The 19692-nt window shown below is 43.0% G+C and overlaps 1 protein-coding gene across 1 annotated transcript in view; it reads left to right on the top strand.

Annotated features, from left to right (window-relative positions):
* Window positions 1–19692, top strand: part of LOC124624822 (kinase suppressor of Ras 2) — a 173689-nt gene that overhangs the window by 26756 nt on the left and 127241 nt on the right. Inside the window, exons 5-7 of the mRNA XM_047149163.1 lie at window positions 13018–13168; window positions 13936–14111; window positions 16744–16884. Coding sequence (XP_047005119.1) covers window positions 13018–13168; window positions 13936–14111; window positions 16744–16884 — 468 coding nt within the window. The remainder of the gene's footprint in view (window positions 1–13017; window positions 13169–13935; window positions 14112–16743; window positions 16885–19692) is intronic.

Raw genomic sequence — 19692 nt, 5'->3', positions numbered from 1 at the left:
TAACATGCCGCCTAATTATGCGTACCAGCATGCTGTTGCTCCTGCAATAGTCGTGATGAGTCGCGATGTCTTCACTACAGGTTCCTGCAAGTTGCACTAAAAACTAGGTATCAAAAGGAAATACATTACCTCACTCCACGGGGAACCCTGGCCGTTCAAGTCTTGGTCAGAATCGGTCTTCTACCATGACTATTTCCAACCTTGATCTGTAATATAAATGCAAACTTTCAAGATTATACTTGACTGGCAATTTAAACACTTTACACTTATGACATTAAATTTTATGGCTGTTTTCCATCCTTCTTCAACTCTTATAAGTTCATTCTCCATCACTCGCTCAGAGAATCCAGTCCACAGAAACTGGACTACCTGTGGATTGATTTTCTAAATGGCTTGTCATCCCAGATAAAAGCTGTGCAGAGCAGACTGTCACTATTGCACTGGGAATTGACACTCAGGGTCATGGTTACCCAGCATCGACCATCCTAATAACAGTTCAACCTTTTGCATTAGTTACTCTGCAGTGGTTCACTCTCCTATGTGGCTATCATTTGACTTAGTTAATGAACTGGGTTTGGTTTCCATTTATCATTCAAGAAGGTAGGGTATTGTTTAGGCAACATCTCTTAAGGGAACGCCCGGCCATTACAGCTGTGGATGTGTGTTGTTGAAAGAGTAGCTCCCATCATTACAGCTGATAAATGAAACATTGGCCTAATATCACACATGGTTCCATTAACAACCCACTGCCTCTTAACTTGTGAGCTCATCTTGTTTGTACTAGCTTACCATGCTATTATGTCCTCATACACAGAGTACACGCAATGTAGACCCACTCGCTGGAAGTACGGCTGTAGTTCCATCAGCTCCTTTTGCCACGAGTGACCCATTGCCTTGCACCCTGGACAAATACATGGCACAGGTGCTTCCTCCTGTCTGGTTGTAGTGAATGGGACAAATAGTGACCATCCTGCTTTGGCATTGCTGGCAGATCGCCATACCAGCCTCTTTTACTTGCACAAACTTCCCCACTGTTTCTAGCCTTACTGGATAGGTGTGCACTCTGTTACACTTAAACAATGTCTACTTCCTAGCCACTGGTATCTTCACTGACACATACAACCTTGCAAACCTTTTTCACATCCACGGTTGCTCATGGCAGTAGAAAGGCAGGTTCTGGCTGCTGGGCTCTTCTACCACCTGTAGCTCCGGCAGTAAATCTCTCTGCTCCTTGTTCGGGTGATAAGACTAGACTCAACTGCCCGTAAAGTACCTGATGAACAGCTTCCAACAAGTTCGCCATGACCTCTCTTGATTCCCACATACTATCTCCTAGTGACTGCAACAGTCTCGTCAGTGTTATTCTTGCATCTAATACTTGTGTCAATGCTTTCACCACCTCTAAATCCCGATTTAGCGTGCTAGCTGATGCTCTGGCGCAATCCGTTATCTCTCTAGTTAGTTAACTGTTGAAATGTGTGTTCTTCAACATGCCTCTCCACACACAATCCTTGTGGACTGCTTTATACAGTCGCCCTCTTCCCTAGTGCCACTTCTCTTGTGACTTACGCTGTCCTATTCAGCTTGCTAATGTTGTTTTCATACTCTGTCCCAAATATTATCTTTAGCATTGTCTTCAGGATTGTCCTACAGGATCTGTCTGTCCCCAATTTACCCTTCGTGACTCATGTGGCACTACTTGTATCCTATTCCTATCCTACTACTTCCTGCATCTGCTCATCACTCACACTTGTGCTGCGGGCAACTTCTTGTGTTCTGACGCCTCCCTGAGTGCAATCTTCTTTATCTAGTTCAACAGTTTCCACACAGCAAATACCAACTTAAGTATCATTTGACTAGGTAAACCACACCTCTCTGTCCAGGTGATCATTTTGCAGCACATATCCTCTGCCCCCCCCCCCCCCCCCCCCTTCCCCGCTCTTTCCCTCCCAGGCAGAGCAGTACAGCGCTGTCAAAACTAGTAGCATTCTTCTTTCCTTAGCTTCTCCGAGTGGCAGCCTAAGGACAGGAACCATCATCACCCCCCCCCCCCCCCCCCCCCCCCCCCCTCCACTGCCTCCCACCTCTGGAGCCAGCTGACTCTGAACAGCACTTTTCACGAAATAAAGATAACCTTACCCTAACATACACATATGATCCTACCCAAAATTACTTTAATAATCTACACAACACACTAAATAAAATAACCAAAATCACAAGAATCTTACTCCCCGTCCGGGTCCGGAGGTTAGAGTAGGCCTAAGGTATTCCTGTCTGTCGTAAGATGCGACTAAAAGGAGTCTTACATGTTTTGGCCCTGTAAGTTTTGGTCCCATTTTATGGTTTGACCTGCTACTTTCCAGATTCTACAAAAGTGTGGGCCACATGAGGAAGGACGCCTTACGTAGTGCACGAGTTATCCATAGTGCTCTTAGATTTGACCTGCTGGACCTCTTGTCGCACAGCTTTGCATCTCCACCTGCAATTCAACTATTTGGGCAAGGACACTTTCTTTGGCATGTCATCTTCTTCCATTGTCTCCTGTCCTCTTTCACCCCAATGACAATATTGGATTTCTCTGTGCTCATATCCAGCACAGTAGCCAGTCCGTTGTGGTGGGGCCGTCATGTACCCATTTGGTGGTGGCCCCCTGACAACACTGCTGATCCCTGACCTGTAAACTTCCCACATACGCCAAGGACTCCTGGCAATGGCCATCATGCCAGGTGGCCTTTGCTGTGGCTGGTTGGGGCTCGTGGGGAGAGCACCAGATCGGAGTGGATGGCATCAGGGTGGATGACCTGCAATGAAGCGGACTGTTATCTTTAGCTGGGGACCGAACGGCCCCAGCAGTCTCTAAGAAAGGAAAGGTTGATTTCAATGCTGACAGGTATGACACTAGATCATTCCCCTCTCTAGCAACACCTTGGGAGGACCGTAGGGCCTCTCAGCGACAGGATTCATATTCGCCACGTTACTTAGTGTGTAGCAGAATTGATGGGTACTCCTTTCTGGAAACAAAGCTTCTGATTTTTGTTGATCACCTGAAGGCTAAGTCAGGGGAAGTGACAGCGCTGCTCAAAATGTGCAATGGGTTGGTTTTGATTCAGGTAGCATCCCCAACCCAGTCCCAAGTGTTACTCGCCTGTGACAAGTTGGGTGATATTCCTCTTTCGGTCACTCCCCACAAAAGCCTCACTACGGTCCAGGGAATTATTTTTCATCATGACCTCCTGCCTGCAGGAAAATTAAAGAGACATTTGGAGAGAAGAGAACCACTTGATATTCATACAAGAGCTCAGATGGCAACCCAGTTCTAAGCAAAGAAGGGAAGGCAGAAAGGTGGAAGGAGTATATAGAGGGTTTATACAAGGGCGATGTACTTGAGGACAATATTATGGAAATGGAAGAGGATGTAGATGAAGATGAAATGGGAGATAAGATACTGCGTGAAGAGTTTGACAGAGCACTGAAAGACCTGAGTCGAAACAAGGCCCCGGGAGTAGACAACATTCCATTGGAATTACTGACGGCCTTGGGAGAGCCAGTACTGACAAAACTCTTCCATCTGGTGAGCAAGATGTATGAGACAGGTGAAATACCCACAGACTTCAAGAAGAATATAATAATTCCAATCCCAAAGAAAGCAGGTGTTGACAGATGTGAAAATTACCGAACTATCAGTTTAATAAGTCACAGCTGCAAAATACTAACGCGAATTCTTTACAGACGAATGGAAAAACTGGTAGAAGCGGACCTCGGGGAGGATCAGTTTGGATTCCGTAGAAATGTTGGAACACGTGAGGCAATACTAACCTTACGACTTATCTTAGAAGAAAGATTAAGAAAAGGCAAACCTACGTTTCTAGCATTTGTAGACTTAGAGAAAGCTTTTGACAATGTTGACTGGAATACTCTCTTTCAAATTCTGAAGGTAGCAGGGGTAAAATACAGGGAGCGAAAGGCTATTTACAATTTGTACAGAAACCAGATGGCAGTTATAAGAGTCGAGGGGCATGAAATGGAAGCAGTGGTTGGGAAAGGAGTGAGACAGGGTTGTAGCCTCTCCCCGATGTTATTCAATCTGTATATTGAACAAGCAGTAAAGGAAACAAAAGAAAAATTCGGAGTAGGTATTAAAATCCATGGAGAAGAAATAAAAACTTTGAGGTTCGCCGATGACATTGTAATTCTGTCAGAGACAGCAAAGGACTTGGAAGAGCAGTTGAATGGAATGGACAGCGTCTTGAAAGGAGGATATAAGATGAACATCAACAAAAGCAAAACGAGGATAATGGAATGTAGACGAATTAAGTCGGGTGATGCTGAGGGAATTAGATTAGGAAATGAGACACTTACAGTAGTAAAGGAGTTTTGCTATTTAGGGAGTAAAATAACTGATGATGGTCGAAGTAGAGAGGATATAAAATGTAGACTGGCAATGGCAAGGAAATCGTTTCTGAAGAAGAGAAATTTGTTAACATCGAGTATAGATTTAAGTGTCAGGAAGTCGTTTCTGAAAGTATTTGTATGGAGTGTAGCCATGTATGGAAGTGAAACATGGACGATAACTAGTGTGGACAAGAAGAGAATAGAAGCTTTTGAAATGTGGTGCTACAGAAGAATGCTGAAGATAAGGTGGGTAGATCACGTAACTAATGAGGAGGTATTGAATAGGATTGGGGAGAAGAGAAGTTTGTGGCACAACTTGACAAGAAGAAGGGATCGGTTGGTAGGACATGTTTTGAGGCATCAAGGGATCACAAATTTAGCATTGGAGGGCAGCGTGGAGGGTAAAAATCGTAGAGGGAGACCAAGAGATCAATACACTAAGCAGATTCAGAAGGATGTAGGTTGCAGTAGGTACTGGGAGATGAAGAAGCTTGCACAGGATAGAGTAGCATGGAGAGCTGCATCAAACCAGTCTCAGGACTGAAGACCACAACAACAACAACATGACCTCCTGTTACAGTCTGATGATCAGCTACGTGCCAGTTCATTTCATCCGGCACATTAACAGGGGACCCAAAGACAATAGCATTGTCACTGGTGCCTTCATCTTGGCCTTTAAGGGTGATTCATTACCTGGAAAGGTCTATGTGATAGTGTACCGATGTGGCATCAAACCCTATGTCCCTCCCCTGAAAGACTGAACCCTGTTCCCATACTCCATTCTTATGCTGCCGCCATGATGGCGTCGCCATTGATGACTCCCACCATCTAAGGTGACTCCAGTGGGCCCTCGGGGCTGCCCGTCTTCCTCCCCCCTCCAGTCAGCTGAGGGCACGTCTTCCTCTGTTGCTCCCAAAGCTTCTACTTTGGGTGCATCGGTCCTCTCCCCCTGCCAGACAAGCAAATGGCCTCCTTTGGCTCCTCTTATGCGGAAGGGGTCCCTTGGGACTCTACCTTCCATGGTCCCTCCCTCAGTGGTCCAGTGGACGTCAGGCAGTGGTTGAAAGAGGCATTGGGTGCTGGTTGGAAGGTTTCAAGGTCTTCCTCTGTCCCTGAAACTACTTTAGAGAAGCCCTCCCAGCCAGCACCTAAGGAGCAGTGAGAGGGCAAACTTCCAAGTAGTAGTTCACTAAAAAACGGGATCCACGGTCAGATTATTAAACATCTCTCGTCAGACTACAAGCGACATCTCCTCGTCATCTTCAACCAGATCTGGTGCGATGATGTCTTTCCATTACAATCACCATTGTTCTTTGTAAGCTGTGTCGGCGGTTGGGTTGGGTCCTGGCGTCACGTGCCCTATTGGCTCTGTGCCAGGGTGCTTACCCCCCCCCTCCCCCCCCAGGGTCGCTCTACCACTGATAATCTTGTGTCCCTCGAGTCTGCCATCTGAACAGCTTTTTCCAGATGCCAACACCTGGTTGCCGTCTTTTTTGATTTATGAAAAGCGTATGACACGACCTGTCATCATATCCTTGTCACATTATATGAGTGGGGCCCGCTCCCAATTTTTATCCAAAATTTCTTGTTGCTCCATACTTTCTGTGTCCAAGTTGGTGCCTCCCCATAGCCCCCCCCCCCCCTCCCCATATCCAGGAGAATGGGGTCCTGCAGGGCTCTGTATTGAGTGTATCTCTATTTTTAGTGGCCATTACGGTCTAGCAGCAGCTGTAGGGCCATCGGCCTCACCTTCTCTATATGCAGACGACTTCTGCAATTTGTACTGCTCCTCCAGTAATGGTGTTTCTGAGCGGCACCTACAGGGAGCCATTCACAAGGTGCAGTCATGGGCTCTAACCTACGGCTTCCAGTTTTCAGTCACAAAGTCGTGTGTCATGCACTTCTGTCAGTGTTGTACTGTTCATCCGGAGCCATAACTTTACCTTAATGACGATCCACTCACTGTAGTGGAGACATATCGATCCTTAGGACTGGTTTTCGACACCTAATTGACTTAGCTTCCTCACTTCTGTCAACTTAAGCAGAAGTGCTGGCAGCACCTCGATGTCCTCCGCTGCCTGACAAACACCAACTGGGGTTCAAATCGCTCTATGCTGCTGCAACTGTACAGTGTGTTCCCTTGTTCAATTCCGCCTTAACTGTGGGAGTCTGGTTTATGGTCCGGCGGTGCCCTCAGTGTTGCATTTACTCGACCCAGTGTACCACTGTGACGTTCGGCTAGCGATGGGAGTGTTTAGGACGAGTCCGGTGACCAGTGCCCTGGTGGAAGCTAGAGTCCCTCCTTTGAAGATTTGGCGTGCACAACTCCTCGCCAGTTACGTTGCACACATTTGTAGTTCTCCTGAGCATCCGAATTACCGTCTCCTTTTCTGAACCCATGGTGGTTCATCTCCTGCATCAGCGGCCCAGGTCAGGGCTTACATTCACAGTTCATATCTGATCTGTCCTGTGTGAACTGGAGTCCTTTCCTTTACCACCTCCCTTTCGGCTCCATCCGCGTATGTCTCCATGGTGTATAGCTAGGCCACGGCTACATCTGGACCTTTCGCACAGCCCTAAGAACTCGGTTCCTCCTGCTGCTTTGCGCTTCTGTCACTTCCTCTCAATTCTTGCCATATCCTGGGGCTCTGAACTGGTTTACACAGACGGCTCATTGGCTGATGGTCTTCTTGGCTTCGCCTATGTTCTCAGGGGGCATGTCGAACAGCATTCCTTGCCAGACGGCTGCAGTGTTTTCACTGCAGAGCTGGTGGCCATATCTCGTGCTCTTGAGCACATCCGCTCTTGCCCTGGTGACTCATTTCTTGCCTGTACTGACTTCTTGAGCAGTCTCCAAGCTATTGACCAGCACTACCCTCGCCATCCCTTGGTAGTGACCATCCAGGAGTCCATCTATGCCCTGGTATGGTCCAGTTGTTCAGTGGTGTTTGTCTGCACCCCAGGATACGTCAGAATCCCAGGCAATGAACTTGCAGACAGGCTGGCAAAGCAGGATACACAGAAACGGCTTCTGGAGATGGGCATGTCTGAACCTGACCTGTGTTCCGTATTATGCTGCAAGGTTTTTCGGCTTTTTGAGACGGAATGGCATAACGGTACACATAACAAACTGCATATTATTAAGGAGACTATGAATGTGTGGAAGTCTTCCATGCGGGCCTCTTGCAGGGACTCGGTGATTCTCTGCCGGCTCTGCATTGGCCATACGTGGCTCACACATGGTTACCTCCTCCGTTGCGAGGACCCACCTCGGTGTCGCTGTGGCTGCCCTATGACAGTTGTCCACATGTTGCTGAACTGCCCACTTTTAGTGGTGGACTTTTAACCTTCCCAGCACCCTACCTTCAGTGTTGGTCGATAATGGCTCAACAGCAGATTTAGTTTTATGTCTTATTCGTAGGGGGGGGGGGGTTTCATCATACCATCTAAGGGTGGGTGTTTGGCCTTCTCTCTGGGGCCTCCACTCTCCCTCCAGTTTAACTCTGTCACACTTTCTTTACATTTGTTTGTTGTGGTGTTAGTCTTTTGCCTTCATGTGTTTATCTTGCCTTGTCATTTGGGGTGGACACTTTGTCTTGCAGTGTAGCTGGCTCATCCTCTTTTATTCTTGTGGTGTAAGTTTCCCTGTTGTTTTGTTTGTTCCATTCGTTTTCTTTTAGGTGTGGTTCCGCATTCCTTTTCCCCCTTTTACTTTCCCAAACCTACTTTGAGTGTGGTTTTATCCTGGGCCTTGTTCACGTCAGGAGAAAGGGACTGATGACCCTGTAGTTCGGTCCCTTTATATCTCAAACAAACCAACCCACCAACCAACTTGTCCCTTTCCAAGTACATGAGCTTGCTGTAAGTAGTGTTCCGAAAATGAGCAGCATAGAGACAGAAGTGATGACACATTCTGCAGGACCTGACCATCATTTTGCAGGACAGTGCTCAAGCATGTACAGTGCAAGCTGTTACTGATTTGTGTGACTGATGGGGCTGCTAAGTGCTATACCACCTACTGCACTCCCCTGACTTAAGCCGTCCTAAGTTCAACTCGATTTCTAAACTGAAGGAAACACTTCACGGCATTCGCTTCAGAACTGCTACAAATTTGTCGGGCAATAGACTGCGCCGCTCGAACTGTCAACACAACTGGCACTGTTAAGAGTGTCCTATAACTTCGACATAGCTGGAAACAGGTTATACGCAATGCTGATGACTACTTTGAGGGTCAGTAAAACTTTGAAACGCACATCTATTTTCTATGAGCTGTAAATAAATAGTTGCCACTATTAAAGTTCCAACCCTCATATATGCACTTACCACAAAAGATAAATTCGTGCCCCAACCCATATGGCGGGAATTAACATAATAGCTAAGCATCTTTCCGGTCATCCAATGAACCTCCTCTGATCTTTCATTTGAATGAGGATGACATGAACTAGTTCTTAATTTTTTTACTCTCAATAACCAGCATAATTCCTTCATCAGGTTTGGTATGAAGTGTACCCTTGGATCCATAATTATTCTCTCAGGCACTCCAAACTTCAGCAACCATATTTTAACCAATCTTGTGCGACGGTGCCCGCTGGTCAAGCATTATCACCATCTTAGTGTAACAAGAAAAATAGTCTATTATAGTCAGAACAAAATGATTCCCTGCTGGGGTTTAGTTGAATGGCCCTAACAAATCCACCCCAATAAAATGAAACAGTTCAGTCATATCTGGCAGCCTCTACAATAGTTCTTCTTTCCAACTCAAATCTGCATGCTGTACACAATTTCTGGCCTACTGATTGATATCACTTTTCCTTCCTTTTCACCAATACTTCTCTGTACCGTCTGATTCATTGTTCTTCACCCTCCGTGGTCTGACAAAACATGATCATGTGTTTCCCTCAGCATCTCTTCCCTTAGCTTCATGGGTACAACCACGCCAGGTCCTAATCTTGTCTCCCTATACAGCCATCTCTCACACATGCAAATTGCTGTTGCGTACTGTACTGCTTACACTCATCGTCATACTTCTTGCCACTAAGTGAGCTGTTGACCTAGTGCTTATATCATCACTACCTTCCTGCTTAGTGTGCCCGCATTTCTGTGTTTCTTCCTGGTGTGTGGATTACTTCCTACTCAAATTATCTGTGTTTTAATCTCCACATTGTAAGCCTACTGGATGGCTCCTTCAAGCCTAGTAACCACTTCAGAGCAGCATAATCTCTCCCTAAATTTGCTCCCGTACATGAAACACTGGAAGTATGTCACTCCATGCACCAGGCTAAGAATCTCTCTCTCTCTCTCTCTCTCATTATGAATAATTCCTCTCAGTTGAATTCAATGGCCTTGTTGCAAAAGTTGTAGGTTGTTCTTCTCCATCAATGTCCTGGCTCAAAACACACCTAAGTGCATGTTGTGATGCATCTCTTGATGATATAAATTCCTACTGAAAATCTGGGCACACGAACACTGGACTATGCCTTGTCAACTTGCAAATGCGGACCATAAAAATTTGATATCTTTCCCTAGTAATTGGATAAGAGGTCATGCTCTATGTGCAAACCCTCTCACAAATTTCCTGCAATAATTTGCGAGGCCCAGGAAACACTGTTAACTCTTTGCTTAATCCTGGTATTGGAAAGCACCGCACCACCTGTATCAGTTTCAGATTAGTCTTCAAGCCATCCTTACTAATTGTATGACCACAGTAATTTATTTCTTCCAACACAAAATGACTTTTTCAGTACTCAGTTTTAAATGAGCTGCCATAAACTCCTGAATACTTAGTTGGTGCTTGTGTTCCTGAAAATTTCTTGGGAGGGGGGGGGGGGGGAGAAACAGTTGTTATCCACATGCACCAAACACTGATGAGGTTTGAATCCTTTGAGCACTCTATCCAACAAATACTGAAATATCGCTGGTGCATACTTTAAACCAAACAGCTGTCTTCTATATTGATGATGTCTCCAAGGTACTGAAAGTAGGGACTTCGCTCCATCCTCTGGAGCCACCTCTAATTGAAGGTACCTGCCCCTCAAGACCATCTTTATAAATAAATAAAAACGCCACTGTCCAAGATTATAAATAGTTTCTCTGAAGTTTGGAATGGGGTAAGCATCTATCATAGGCTTACTGTCCAAATGGTAGTAGCTGTAGCAGTCAGTAGTTCCTCAAACTGTCCACAGACTACTTCGGTTCAGTTAAAATCTCCCCCCAAGAGCTACTACTCTCTTCTATTGTGCTGTCTGCCAGCAGTGGATTGATGGTAAACTTTTCCAAAATTGGCTACAGAGACCATGGTATTCAGTATGACCCTCAGTTCTCCAACACTTCGTTTGTCATCGGAATTCTGTGTTGCATTGAGTGTGTCACAGGCAACTGTCCTCATAGAAAACACAAGTCTTGAAGTACTGACAACAGTTCTTCCATCTGTACCTACTCTGTTCCCCTCAAATGCTTCACCTCCTCATGCTGTGCGGTCTTGGTGGCATCTTGTGCCCATTTATAGCCTACGTCTTCTATGCAACAATCTTCATCTTCCAGAATTTCTGGTGTTCCCATAAATATTCCCATCAACAGCTTAACCTCCTTGGTGCCAAAATTTTCCACACTGATGGGTAATACCTTGCCTCTGTCCCTTTCCTGTACACGTACAAGTTTCCTGTACCCAAACAATACCTAGTCTTACTCAACAACACACTACACCCGATACCTCACTATCCTCAAACAGTTCCGCTGTACACAACATATCAACTGTTAAGTCAGGCTCCACATTAATCCACAGTGACTTCTGGTGCCATTCAACACACAATCACGTGATTTAAGTCTTTGCGTCACTGTTCTTGGTTTAACTTGATTGGCTTACACAACAGATGGTCCTAGCAACAGATCAACATTGATGACCGCTTCCCTAGTCGGAATCTCCTGTCACTAAGTGCCACCATGCATCATCGAAGGTCAGTTGCGGCATGATGCTGTTGCAGCAAGACTAAACCTAGGATCATGCTTTAGCCCTCACTTATGTGAGGCAAAGCTTCCACACTCTGCCTAAACTTGGTTGCCTCTAACTGAAATTTTACAGTTATCGACCACAGAGACCATGTATTATCATCTCCCACCTCACGCAAATTATAATGTAGTGGGCCCCATTGCCTGTTACCCATTAAATCCTTTGAGCCCACTGACACATGCCCTTGTGCCACCTGTTACCCTCACTGTGACACATTCTGCCTCTGTATTCATACTCACTGCATTTGCTTTTACCGGGAACATCCTTCGGCAGGTCTGGGGTTTGCTTTTGAGTTTAATGGGTGCTTCTTACCACAGGTCATTCCTATAATACTGCTGCTGATACAAGCCACCTCTGCTGTTATTCCTGCAAAACTGTTGATAATTCATACCACCAGCACTACTACTCCATGGCTGGCTGCACTGCCTCTGCACATGCCCTGTTTGCTCACAACTAAAACATCTTATATTTGCTGCTTACATGTTTCTCCGATCTCTTTCCCCTGTTATGCCATCAGTCTCCTCCGATTCTATTGCTAGCCTAAATGCAGCATGGAGAACTCTAGGCTCTCCAGTGCACACTCTCGTAGACATTACTGCTGCTAAACTCCTCAAGAAAACATCATCTGCCTATTGCTTGACTTCTTGTAACAATACTTTGTTTGCCTCATCACTCTGTGTCATCCCGTGTGTGCACATTAATTTTACTTATTTGCTTCATTAGGCCTTATAGAAATTACACTTGACTACTCATGGAAAAACCATGCACTCTATTTCCTTTCTCTCTGTACCAAACCATACCTGGTGTAGCGACATCGTTCAGCCACTCTGGCCACTGCTGCTGCACACTGGAAGTTTCACCAAGCACGGCTTGTCCATCTCACAATCCCTTTTGTGTCTGTGTTATTGTAAAGTCCAGGTCACCATACTGCTCTTACCAGCACACAGTTGCTACTGCAGCAATTCAGTGGCATCCTTAGAAATTCCACTAAAAACTATGTAGCGGCACTACAGGTAATTAATGTCAAACTATGATGATGCTACAGGTAGTTGGTCTTGTATAATCTGTTGTCATTAACATACAACAAAGGATGCCTGTAAGGACTTAACAGCAGAATGTTAACAGTGCAACAAAATCAAACAAGGAAGCTACCTTTTTGATAAAAGTATTTAGCTGAGATGATGATATATTATGAATGTGAAGTGTGTGTTCTCTCTCATCGTAAGTCCACGTAAATCTGAGCACAGAAGTGCCAGATGAGTTGACATGCAGAGCATCTTCTACATCGTAAGATATAGAATGACAAGGTCGCTGTATGGCAGAGCAATGGGCAGCTGTAATTCTGTTAACAATAGCAGTTCTTATTTTACATGTCACACGTTAAATATACTTTCGTGCATTGCTATTTTCATTCCATTGGGAAGGCACTATTTCATAGCTTTTTGGATAAAAGTAGCGGTATTTTAAATTGTCCATTTAATATGATAGTGACAAAGGATTAAATTTTGCAAATCAGTTCTATTGCCAATGTAGTTTACCTTGTGTCCATGTTCTTCAGCCAGAAGTATTCACCATAATTTGTCCCACTCTGATTATAGCTGGAATCTTGTTGTCTGTAGCAGGTGAACGTGTGAAGTTTCCAACAACACCACCACCACGCAAAAAGCACCAGACTGGACTCCTGCCTGAAGCGTATCCCCTAACCAAGTCAAAGAGCCATGAGTCTCAGCTGGCAAATCGGGTGGATGGAGGAGACAGCAGTGGTGCAAGGTAACTTGCATTATTACCTACAGAAATTGCCTGATTATGTTGTTGGTTCAGGAACGGTGAATGGTATACTTATAAAATGAACTGTCACTCTCCAGATGGTTGTATAGTAGTAATACTTATTACTGTGCGTAGTCACATATTTTTATTCAGGTTTAAGTGTTGCACTGGTTACCAAAGTGAAATAAGTGTTGTAACACTGACTCTTATTCACAAATATGAAAAAGGATCTGTAACTGCAGAGGACCTGGATTATTATGACTCAAAATAACTGGAAATTTATCATTAAAATGACCTGAAAATATTGATAAAATGATGTAAAAATGATACAAACTATGTGCAAAGTTAGCTATAAAATGAATGAGTAATGAAAACTTTATAGGAGGTTGGAACTGTAATTATTATAATTATTTGAAAATCGCTCATTTTTTAAGGAAAGTCATTATTTAAAGTGGGACAAAACTATATAATTGTCTTACACCTTTTGCAGTGTGTGACATTATTGTGTTATGGCTAACACATTGATCCTATGTTTATGGGCAATATGTTAATCAAAATTTAATTTATAATAGTGGAAACAAAATGGTATATGAGTGATAAAGTATTATATGATTTGCATAAGTAAATTACTATTTGCCTTGTTTTGAACTTACTTGGAGCCTCACAAAATTGCCAGACCTGTTGTTTCTACATGTTACATCATTTGATGAGATAAAAATATTGATATTTAACTGTGGTGATGTCATGTGGAATTTTCTTATTCTTTACAGCAATGAGCATATTCCAGGAACAGGTGGTAGGCTGATGCGCCGGGGTCGGTTGCCAACAGAGCCAGGACCCAACTGCAGTAGTGATCTAATTGGCCAAGAAAACAGCTCGCCCCAGCTTGGCAGCCCCTCAAGAGCTCCACCTAGTCCAGCATTGCCTGATGACCCCTCCAATAAGGGTATTTTCCATCATTTTAGTATCATACACTAACTTTCAGGTTGCAAAAGAAACAAATAATTGCTGTGCATAGAAGATAATTGTTCACTAAGTGTTTAGTTTATGATTTATGACCGTACTGATAACTTTACTCAAAGGATTTTCATAGAATTATGAGAGTAGAAAACAGAATAGACAGACAATATTCATTAACTGCTTATAACAGAGGCTGTTGTTATCCCATGACTTCCTCACTTTGAATTGATAATTATCATAACTGTTGAGAGTTATAAGCAGATTGTGTTCCACAACCAGTTTTTGTAATAGGTTATGTTTTACTTTTGTGAATATCATAATTTCACATTTGTGAAACATTTGAGTTGCAGATGGGATACCAAACAGCGCAAAATGTCCTGACTACAAGCATCTAAGTTAGCCAATTTGCCATAAACACCAGTTTTTCTTGTCATTGCCATTACAGTGCTTGTTAAATCTTCTTGATCTGGACATCAAGCAAGTGTGTGATAATGAGTACACTTTTTGTCACTCAACTCATTACCCATTATCTCCTTTTTATTCTTCTTGCCCCCCCCCCCCCCCCCCCCCCCCCCCCCGTTTCAAATTTTTGTTTTTACTTTTTGTTTCATCGATCTGCAACGCTACTGTTGTATCGGGAACTGAAGAATGGATTGTTTTTTAATTGCTTTTTTACAGTTTATCTGAATTATTGTCTTTTTGTAAATTTCTTGTAGTTTTGTATTTCTGTTGCATTTTAATGTTTTGTCTTGGTTTGTCAACTTTCCTTTGTCTCCATTGTTGAGTTTCCTTTTATTATTTACAGCTTGTCAGCTGTTCTGTTCTGTTCCACTCATGAAGATACAACATAATGTTCCAAGAGTTGAAGGAAATAAGTTGTAGGTTATCAACATTTTTGTATTGGAGTTTTTGGGGTTCTGTCTTGTTGTTGGCTCCCATTCATGTTTCATACAAAACTACACACCTCCACTTTCAGTCATACACCTTTGTTGGCAGCTTTATATGCATCATGTTTTTGCATCATATTTTATTATATCAAATGATTGAAAATCCAGGATGAAATAATGACAGTATTCTAAAAGGATATTGCTACTCACCATGTAAAGGAGATGTTGAGCTGCAGACAGGCACAAGAAAAAGACTGTCAAGCAAGTAAGCTTTCAGACAAAACACCCTTTGTCAGAATTAGACAACACATGCACACACACAAACGCAAACTCAACTTGCACACACAGCTGCAGTCTCTGGCTGCTGAGGCCAGACTGTGAGCAGCTGTGCTTGATGGGAGAATCAATCTAGGTGGTGGGGTAAGGAGAAGGCTGTAGCAGGGTGGGGGAGGGATAGCAGGGTAGGGGAAGCATGAGGGCTGAGATAGAGGGAGGGTAGAGCAGTTAACTACAGTTAGGAGGTTAGACGGAGAATGGGGGCAATGGAAAAGAAGTAAAACGACTGTGGGTGTGTTGGTGGAATAGAGGGCTGTGTAGTACTGGAATGGGGTTAGGTGGGTGTAGGATGATGACTAATAAAGGATGAGGCTTGGAGGATTACAGTGACGTGGAATATCCTGCGTGGAGAGTTCCCATGTGTGCAATTCAAAAAAGCTGGTGTTGGTAGGAAGGATGGAGATGGCACAGGCTGTGAAGAAGTCATTAAAATGAGGAATGTTGTGTTGGACAGCATGCTCAGCCATTAGGTGGTACAGCTGTTTGTTGGCCACAGCTTGTTGGTTGTCATGACCATGTAGAACGCAGTACAGTGGTTGCAGTTTAGCTCATAGATCACATGACTGGTTTCACAGTTAGCCCTACCTCTGAGGGATAGGTGATGCTTGTGACCAGACTGGAGTTGGTGGTGGTGGTGGTGGTGGTGGTGGTGGTGGTGGTAGGATGTATGGAACAGGTCTTGCGTGTAGGTCTGTTGCATGGATATGAACCATGAGGCAAGAGGTTGGGAGCAGGGGTTGTCTAGGGATGGATGAGGATATTGTGTAGGTTTGGTGGATGGCAGAATACCACTGTAGGAGGGTTGGGAAGGATAGTAGGTAGGACGTTCCTCATTCCAAGACACAACAAGGGGTAGCCAAAAGTCTGACTGAGAATGTGATTCATTTGATCCAGTCCTAGGTGGTACTGTGTCACAAAGGTAGTGTTCCCACAAGCAGTACTTAACTGTCCCCTAACCCTACCCTGCTATAGCCCCCCCCCCCCCCCCCCCCCCCTGCTCCTCAGCTTCCTCGTTACCGCCACCATCCAAATTGCTTCTCCCATCATGTGCTGCTGCTCGCAGTCTGGCCTTGGCAGAGACTGTGGTTATGTGCCTGGGAGTTGCGTTAGAGTGAGCACATGCACACACGTTTGTGCGCGTGCGCGTGTGTTATAATTCTGACAAACCCCATTTGCCCAGTAGCTTACTTGTTTGATAATCCTTTTGTTGTGCCTGTTTGCGACTCAGCATCTCTGCTATATGGTGAGTAGCAGTCTGTCCTTTCCTTAATATTGTAATACTTTATTGAATTTTTTCGTAGATGCTTATCAGTAGCAGAACCCACATTTTAATTACTCTCCTCAGACTGTGTTATATTAGTTGATTGTTTGACTTGTTTTTCTTTTTCCCCTCAGCAACACTTCAAGTTCCAAAGTCTCCAAGGACACCCACAGTTTCACGTGGAATGGGTCACATGATTGCACATCGCTTCACAAAAGCATTTAAAGTGATGACAACTTGTGATTACTGTGACAAGCAGATGTTCTTAGGCACAGGTAAGTAGTTAAGTCTCTCGGGCACAAAAATTTATAAATTTGTGGGAAACGGGGTAAGAGAAGAGTAAAAAATTTTTATTTTTATTCTGTCGTAAGTGAACTGCAGTTTAGGAGCATTAAGTTTTACATTCGTGAAGTGCAAAGAAAGAATCAAAAGAAAGAGTGGGTGCATAAAAAAGGTGTTAGGGGTGAGAATGAAACCAAGTTTTTTTACTACAACCAGTACACACAACAATGGAATAATGTCTCTGCTTCAGAATATGTAAAAGATATAATAGACATGGACCACAGCTCATGAAGTTGTGCCAATAAAAATGAAAAGTTTTGGTGTAATACTTTTTTACACAGCAGTACACTTAAGATCGGGAAAAAGCAAAATAATATTTTTTTTTCATTATTAGCAATTTGTTAATTTTGTCCCCTTGTATATTAGCAACCTACATCACACCAGATATTACATTATGATTACAGCATCTTATGATCCACACAGTAGTATAGGGGAAAAAGCAACGTGTGATGGGATACCTAATAAAAGTTCACCATATCAAAAGTTACTACAAGCACTTCTTTATAGATGTAACATTTATGTATCAAATAAGAAAAGTGCAACAACCCATAAACAGGTTTCATTAACTTACCAGCATATTTAATGCATTAAAAAACTCAATGTAACTCTTGAACTGGAAACATAGTGTGGTAGATGTTTTAAAATAATATTTGATTCATTTCTGTTGAGTGCAACTAATTTTGAACTTTGTCACCCATACCACTGTTCTTTCTGTACCATATTATTGGATGAACCTAGACAGAGGCAATTTCAGAGGGATTTCAGCTAAGCATAATAATAAAAATATCAAAATGGGATAGTAATAGCAACAGAAAAAATTTATAGATCATGAAATAGGGTCGGACAATGCAGAATAGGCAAAAATTAGCATTTCAAGTGTACTGTAAAGTGTAACGATGTTAAACAGTAGTTTCTGTATGCAGTCTTGAAAATGGCTTCCTAAAAATATTGTGCTGAAGGAAATTCAAATGAGAAAATTATAAAAAAATTGTGAAGCAATAATATGGAAAGAATATGTAGCTGCTCACCACAGACAGTCAGGCCTCCAATCTCTCTCTCTCTCTCTCTCTCTCTCTCTCTCTCTCTCTCTCTCTCTCTCTCTCTCTCTGTGTGTGTGTGTATGTATGTGTGTGTGTGTGTGTGTGTGTGTCAGTCTTTTCAGATTGTTGTTATTCCAAACTGGACTTTACAAAATTGAGCTGCTGGGTAAGTGCCAAAGCAAGAGTTTAGAGATACAGAGGATTAAAGTTTTTGATAGAGCCAAAAATCTGAATAATTTTATTCTAACATCCATTTTGTTCTGGATGGCTTTTAACATCTGTATTGTTACATACAGGCATAAAAAGAAGAAGAAACAGAGAATACCACATGAAATATAGAAAAGTAAATACATTACTGTAGCGGAGATGAGTTATGTTACTCATCTAACATTCACTATACTGTGTTCATCATAAGAATAAACCTGATGTAAACATTACACTATGTAGTCTTCTGCATTTGTTTGAATGTCATTGGATTTTGTTTCACTTGGAGTGGAAGCCAAGCTGTGACCAGTACAGTTGAGTACAATCATAAGGGTACAGTTTATGCTGTTTTACACGCACATAGAATGAGAGATAATGCAGGACAACAGGTTTACCAGAAGATTTAACTTGAACAGCACCTGCCAGCCAGCTGGCCCCACTAAGCTGCAATGACATGAGCATTGCAATGCACACGTAATAGATGAGCAGAGAAACAATATAGCTTTGAATGCCATTTCATTTTCGAAGAGAGTGAAATAATATTTGGCAAAACTCCAACTCTACCAAACGCTTCTTACGTGACAATATGCTCTCGTTCTCTCCTAACATAGTAATTTAATTACAAACAAGATTAATGAAAATACCAGACTGTTGAATCTGAAGCCACTGAAGACATCAGTTACAGTCAGTCATCTGGTAATCTCTTAGCTCCTTCCATAGCCGAATCCGAGAAATACATTTCAGTTTTGGAACTGTCATCTGCGACATTGATAATGAGTCGATCAACAACAGTCTGCACAGAGCCACCCAGGCATCACATTTTCTCCTCTTCTTTTATGATGTGGTGTTCTGTATCCCACCAGCATTCAGCAATGATGTGAAAAAACTGCTTCCGTTAGTTCCAGTACCTCTGGCTGCTTAACAGTGTGGTATTTTTTGTGACGAATCCCTTGACTTGGCTCCAGGTCATTTTTGTTGGGTTCATATGGTAATAGTGCAGTGGCAAATATAAAAATGCAGCAGTTTTATGGTGTGCTCAATGCTGTGAAAATGATTGTTTTTCATGTTTCTACAACACTTACCGCTCTGGTTCATGCGAGACTGCGTCTAGGGTATCAAGCAATGTACAGTCCAAATAGAAAATATTTGGTTCTTCATTTTTGTCTTAAAAAATTAAGTTGTTATGCTTTCTTAATTGAAGCAACCTTTATTAACTATCTTTCATAAAGTATCAATAATCAAGAATTTATATTTGAAATTAAAACTAATTTCGCATGCAATATGTAATTAGAAACAAAATGATGTGCATTATTCATAAAAAATGATGAATTCTACAATTACAAAATGTAGATATTTAAAGTTGAAGGGGGAAAAAGAAAGAAAATGACAAGGCGAGACTTGAACCAGCAACCCATGAACTGCACAAGATTACCAATCAGCTGTACTACTGATTACGCTATACATCCAGTGTATGTTTGTATCTCAGCTGTATCAAAT

This window comes from Schistocerca americana, chromosome 1 (assembly GCF_021461395.2).
Source record: "Schistocerca americana isolate TAMUIC-IGC-003095 chromosome 1, iqSchAmer2.1, whole genome shotgun sequence".
Classification (NCBI taxonomy): domain Eukaryota; kingdom Metazoa; phylum Arthropoda; class Insecta; order Orthoptera; family Acrididae; genus Schistocerca; species Schistocerca americana.
This window is presented reverse-complemented; position numbering and strand designations above follow the sequence as displayed.